At 43.3% G+C, this 6,557-nt stretch overlaps 1 protein-coding gene across 1 annotated transcript; it reads left to right on the top strand.

Annotated features, from left to right (window-relative positions):
- The first annotated feature begins 1,631 nt into the window (after positions 1-1,631).
- On the top strand, positions 1,632-3,781 carry LOC115552807 (galectin-3-binding protein A). Its single transcript, XM_030369146.1, has 3 exons — positions 1,632-1,916; positions 2,195-2,440; positions 2,619-3,781. The coding sequence occupies exons 1-3, from the start codon at positions 1,715-1,717 to the stop codon at positions 3,446-3,448; spliced, it is 1,278 nt and encodes a 425-aa protein (XP_030225006.1). The 5' UTR covers positions 1,632-1,714; the 3' UTR covers positions 3,449-3,781.
- Positions 3,782-6,557: the final 2,776 nt, after the last annotated feature.

Here is a 6,557-nt window from a genome sequence, read left to right as displayed (position 1 = left end):
TCGAAAACAAGATGCTTCATCTCAAGGGGCTTATCCTGCCAATAAATAAATTAAATTAAAGGTTTGACTTTATGTCAAATTTTCCAACACGTATCCTTTCTTTAATTATATATATATATATATATATAAAACAAAACTCATCTAGCTCTCACATTGATGTTTGATATTTTCAGGGTTACTGAGGTTACTGACAATAACCTTGTGCAGCTGGAGACCTTGGATGGAAAACCATTGAAGACCAGGACACCCTATGCTTCAGTGAAGCCTGTGCGGAGAAATATGTTAATTTAATTATTAAAATCTTCTAGACTATACTAATAGACTATACTGAGAAGTGATTATGAAGCTTTTTGATAAGGTGCTTCTTTCCCCTTTAGGATCCCAGGCTGCCTGGCCCACCAAGGAGACTGTGTCCAATCTATCCGAGTCAGCAGATTCAGAGTTGGAGGAGGACCCACTAGAGGTAAATATTTCAGTCAGTCTTAATTTCACTTAATAAATACTTTTGTTGCTCTATTACATGCTAACATTGTTGCTAAATGAGTGAGATGTTTGTTTTTTTGGTTTCAGGACTGTGATGTTGTCATCACTAGTGTCCAGCCAGGCCAGGCTTATCCAGCTTCACTGAGCAATAGGGTGGAGGACTTCAGGGCCATGCTCAGCAACCCAAGTACTTGGTTGGATGACCATGCTATGGACCATGCTCAGGCCCTGCTTAAGGCTAAGTACCCCAACATCAACGGACTCTACGCCACCAACTCCCTAGGCTTGCTGTCCACTTTGACCGAGCCAGCACAAGGGTTTGAAGGCTAATTTGCTTAGAGCTTTAATAAAATGAATTCACTGCGGGTCTCCTGAATCTGTGCAAACTAGTGCAGCACTAAACAGCATTATCTAAGTGATGCGCTATGCATAGAGAACTAAATTTGCAACATTTTGCAACAAATTCTAAATCGGCCCATAAATGTACGCGTCAGAATTTTGCGGTTTTCACTGACTACAATATTGCATCTGTCAGTTGTCAAATTTGCTGAACAAAATGTTAAACTTCAATAATTGTTCATATTGAACTTATATAGTCGATTTATTTAAGCTCTCAACAGCATAACCATAAAGCTTCGCCACATCGGCGGGAAAACACAGCACACACAAAGTACATCCATGGAATCAGCCGTTCAAAGCCAGTCTGCATCAATCGTATGACAACTGGATGGCAGGAGATGTGGACAAGGAATACACCGCAGGGGGGAACATGAGAGCCCCAGCTCGCGCATACTAGTAGCCTGGGTGCTTTAAGCGTGGAACAAGTTGGATACGGAGCGGGTGAAAAACTCCTTAAAAGTGTGGGTTTGTTTGCGTGTATTTGTGTGTCACTCTGTTCGAGCCTGCACAAGAGTTCAATGTTGTCATTAGCTGTTAAGTCTTTCTGACCAATCGCAGTACAAGGCCGACCTGGGCTGTACCACTTCGGGAGGGGGCGCTTACTCCCCTCTAGACAAAATCGAATTGGTTGTGACGTTGACAGATCTACATGGACACGTCAGAATTTTGCGGTTTTCACTTGCTACAATGTTGCATCTGTGGTTGCTGGTAATGCAACCACAAAGAAGTAGACTCTACGGGGCTATTTCCATCATTATTATGTTTTTTATTATTTTTTTGACGGCACAGCAATCCGGGGCTATTCCCAAAAGATCCGGGGCTATAGCCTTGAATGCCCCGGTCTAACGACGCGCCTGCTCAGAGTACTTTGATTTTCAACCAACTCAGTTGCACAATTAGGCTGGAGTCAATAACCTGCAGGTTAAAACATCTCTCAGTAGCCAACATGCAGAAGCACGGGACCATGCTGTCTGCTTTGTGGATTTTGCTTCTCCATGTTTCTCCTCTCAGATCCATGAAATTTAATCTTTTCGGTAAGTTCAACTACAATTCCATTACTTCAATTGCAAATAGATCACCTGATAAACTAGTTTCTTCTCTTAATATTTGTTTTGTTCTCGTTTGATAGGCCTCCTGTGAAAATCTCTCAATTGATCACCAAATCACTCAATGATGTATTACATTACAGGCGTTTCATTATATAGCTGTTGCTGCCCAGCCTGTTCATTTATCCGTTTTATTCATTCATAACATGAAGTGTTGGGATATTTGCTGTCTCCCAAACACAAACTCAATCATATTTGTGCACCAGAAAGCCCGTTGCAGTTACAGCCCCTGCCAGAGGGGGGTGCTGCAGCACCCTCAGCACACCCCCTTCCCGCATCCCTGCCGAAGGGAGGGTTGAAGACCGGTCACCTGGGCCAGGTGAAGGTCTACCCTCACTTGGTAGGGGGAGCCGTGTGTCACAATGACTGGGATCCGCCCGCGTGGACGGTGTGTCATCAGCTGCACTCCCAAGGAGCCATATTTGCTGCCAATGGAAAGGCGTTTAACGAAGGTGGGCTTTTCTGTTCTGAGATTAATTCTCCACTGGGGACTGAGGGGGTGGGGGTGGGGGGGGGCGCAGCAGATTTAGCAAAAGCAGTTTTCACAGTCATAGAGTTTAACAGTGAGTGTCCCCTTTTTTAACAACTCTGGTTCTGAAAGTCAATATCCCATTCATTTTCTCTCTTCAGAAAATTACGGAAATAGCCTGCCGGAGAACTGTCGCAAGTACATGGTGTGGAACTTCCAGAACCTCACAACCTCCAGGGCCTGGTCTTCTGTGTCGGCGAAACTGCTGGAGGCCCTTCTGTCTCACTCTGACCTGGTGGTGCCGGACGAGACCTTCGTCCTTGGAGCGCTTGAGGACTGGATCTCAAAGGTGAACCCGACGAGCTGTAAGGAGCAACAGGCCGCCTTGTTGACCCTCGTCCGCTTCCCTATGATCCCCGCTACGGATCTCTACAAGCTACAGTTCACCTCCGCCTTCCTCTTCACCCATAAGGCTCTGTATCAGGAGAAACTTCTGAAAGGGTTCGCGGCTCACTTGCTGCCCTTCGGCATTCTGAAGAACAGCTCCACCTTCCAGAGAAACGACCGGGATTACCAGCCCAGGATTTACACCGGATCGCCGTGGAGCGTTGCTTATGGAAACTCGTCGAGACCGTGGACAAGTCAAACTCACATCACACCTGTCCACACAAGCGCTATCTTGGAGGAAAAAAAGGTTCACTGGCAGCTGGACCTCTTCAACAATCATAGCGACTGTTCCGACAGTGGCGTGCGGTGTGATTCACTGCCTGCGGCCAGAATGACAATGGCCACGTACAACTTCCAGTACCAGGAAATCTTCCGCTACTGCAACCGTCTGCTGTTAAGCTGCCAAGGAAGATTCATCCACGTCATGGACTTCAAGGATAATCTCGCTTGTCCTGTGTCCTGTATGCAACGTACCCCTGCAACGTACCCCTGCGCCGGTGGAAGGTATGACTACCACTTTGTGGTGAGGCCTGAAAACATTTAAGCCGACCGCCTCTCGCTGGTTGTTGGGGGGGGATCGTGGTGGTTGGGAATGTAAGATTGGTGATGGGCCACCATAGTGGTGTTTATATGCAATAGCCTTTATGATTGCTGCCTTTGAGGGTGACGGTTTTTCCAGAGTCTGAAACTGGGTTTGTTCTTGGTTTGGTTTATTGCCTGCCTCTGGTTACTGGGATAAAACCCTATTTAACTCATGAGAAAGCCAACGCGGCCTTTCAATGAAATGCATCAAGATCTTAGTAAAGTAACTCTCATTAGTATGTTAATGTATGCTTTGAAGACTTCAAATAAAAAGCAATTTAAATAAATCAAAGAACATGTTGTCAAAAATAAATTCTTTCTACATAAATGATGTAATTGAGAGCATATATTTAATATAGGCCGACTCCACTTATGAAATATTTCACACATAAACATAACACTTTTGAGCAGTTTTGTATATATCCCCCATATCTATCTCGAGATAGTTATCCATGCCTTTATTACATCACGGCTGGATTATTGCAATTCCCTCTACCTTGGCCTCCCCCAATCCTCACTCAGACGTCTGCAGCTGGTCCAAAATGCAGCTGCGCGTCTTTTAACTGGCACCAGGAGGCACGAGCACATCACACCCATTCTGGCCACATGGTATTCCACTTTAAAGGGCCCCCTTCATAACACCAGGTGTGAGTGAGATAAGCCATCAAACGCTGTTTGAAAATCTGCCATGACTGAGTGATATCCCCACTGGGTGTGTCCACCTAGATGTATGAAGTATGTAGGTTGACACTTATTTCTGTCACTACGGCACAGAGAAGGGCAGATTGTCAAACGGTTTGTAATGGCTGATCACACTCACACCTGGTGCCTTTTATGTCACATGATTAATCAAATTAATTGACGAGAAAGGTTCAGATAATAATCAATCACACAGGTGAGTCCCTCTTGAACTCCACCCATCACCTGAACTATTCTCCCGCCCCAAGCAGCATCCAAACAAATCTGTCACCATGTACAGTCCACATTTACAAAGAAAATGAACATGAATTTTCCACAAATAAATTAAAATGTAATAATAATTTCATCATCACGTAAATCTTTTATTTAATTTTTGACAGTCAAGAGTAGTCGTTGCCCCCGCTGCCTCCTAACCCCCCGGGCTAGACAGATTTGTTCTTCTTTTCTAGCGATATATTGAACCTACCCCCCCAGCCTCAATAAATCGACAGCTTTTCTTTTTCGTCAAGCGATATATTGAACCTTCACTCCAAGGTTCAATATATATCGATATGGTATATAGATTAGTTACTTTTTTTAAGCGATATATTGAACCTACCTCCCTAGATGCAATATATAGACGTTTATTTTTTTTTCTTCAAGCGATATATTGAACCTAACCCGCCAGGTTCAATATATCGATAGGCTGTATATATATATATATATATATATATATATATATATATATATATATATATATATATATATTTGTTTTCCTCAAGAGATATATTGAACCTACCGCCCCAGGCTCAATATATCAACATTTTTTTTCTGTTCTGCTTGGGGATTAATGATCAGCGTGCCAGCAAACACAATTTAAAGGGGACATATTATACCAGCAGGTGTGAGTATGATTAGCCTTACGTCATACGGGGCAGATTTTCGAAACGGCTTGTACGGCTAATCCCACTCACACCTGGTGGTATCATATGTCCCTTTTACGAAATATTCACATCCCATTTCATGTGACGCCACGGCTGTCTGTTTACATTTTCTGCCAAAACAGGAATTTCTGGTTTTGTTGCCAGACTAAATAAAAGTGGTTTCCAAAGGTTGTCAAATGCTTACAAGGTCCCATGTACACCATATGTCTCAAGAATGAATTTATCTTTTAATTAAAGATGAACACTTTCCAGCTGTCTGCTTGAGACTCATTACAACAAAATGGCTCCACCTAGCCTAGCCGTGCTTCATGAGATAGTTTCTATGCTGGCGTTTCAGTTGTGCTTCATGGGCTCGGAGACTGGGCCAAACAACGATAAACAACCCTGAAAGGGTTTAGGCCAGCAAACATGCAACAAATGACTGCACGGAACAAAACCTTTATGCACACACACACACGCACACACACGCACACGCACGCACACACACACACACACACACAGGATTTGGAAGTCAGTGGTGTTTTTGAAACCATGACTTTATTTGAAGTCAGCGGTGGGTGACTTATTATTCAAAAAAATAATCAGCTCACCTTGGCTCTATGTGACCTAAATATTTTAAGAATAGATTTATTCTGCAGTTTAAATATGCTGTGTCGTCATTAAAGGAATTTGCAATATGTGCAAAGCAGTATGTTTTACGTAGAAAGAAAAAGGAAAGAAAGTAAAGCCTGCAACCCAATCAGACATACACTGATTGGCATCAGTGTATGTCTGATTGGCACAGCTGGACTCCCTCCCCCAGAGGGCAGTGGCGGTTTTAGGCACGGGCGAACCAGGCAGCCGCCCGGGGCGTCATCTTTGTGGGGGGCGCCAAATCACATGGGGTGCGCCACGAGCAGTTAAAAAAAAATAAGCGCTGCTTAGCGGTTTTCAATGAAGTACAAAACACTGTGTGGGGAATTGGTGTTTTGGCGCCCCTGAGAAGGTGCCGTGCACAGACGGAATGAAACCCCCACTGAAGTCCGTAGGGTCAAGATACAACACCCCCCCCCCCCTTGGATGAAGTCTTGCCCGGGGCGTAACTGGACGTAGAACCGCCACTGCCAGAGGGAGTACACGACCCGGCATCGGACAATGAGGCATTACACTCCTACATGCTTTAGCTATCTGTCATCTAGATATCTATGGATCTCTCTATCTATCTAGATCTCTATATCTATCAATCTTTCCATCTCTATGTAAATGTATATATAAAAATAAATATATATATAGTATAACACATACTGGACTCTAGGAATTTCCTTACCTGATTGGTAAGGCCGGACCAATCGTAGACTGATCATATATATATATATATATATATATATATATATATATATATATATATATATATATATATATATATATATACATATATATATATATATGATATTATATATCTTTATTAGG

The sequence above is a fragment of the Gadus morhua genome, chromosome 10 (genome assembly GCF_902167405.1).
Source record: "Gadus morhua chromosome 10, gadMor3.0, whole genome shotgun sequence".
Lineage (NCBI taxonomy): Eukaryota > Metazoa > Chordata > Actinopteri > Gadiformes > Gadidae > Gadus > Gadus morhua.
The sequence above is the reverse complement of the archived record's forward strand: the minus strand, read 5'-3'. Positions and strand labels throughout refer to the sequence as shown.

Coding starts and splice junctions, on each gene's coding strand:
- LOC115552807 (XM_030369146.1), top strand. CDS start 1,715: ATGCCCCGGTCTAACGACGCGCCTGCTCAGAGTACTTTGATTTTCAAC. Junction 1,917..2,194: donor CATGAAATTTAATCTTTTCG/GTAAGTTCAACT, acceptor TTTGTGCACCAG/AAAGCCCGTTGCAGTTACAG. Junction 2,441..2,618: donor TGGAAAGGCGTTTAACGAAG/GTGGGCTTTTCT, acceptor TTCTCTCTTCAG/AAAATTACGGAAATAGCCTG.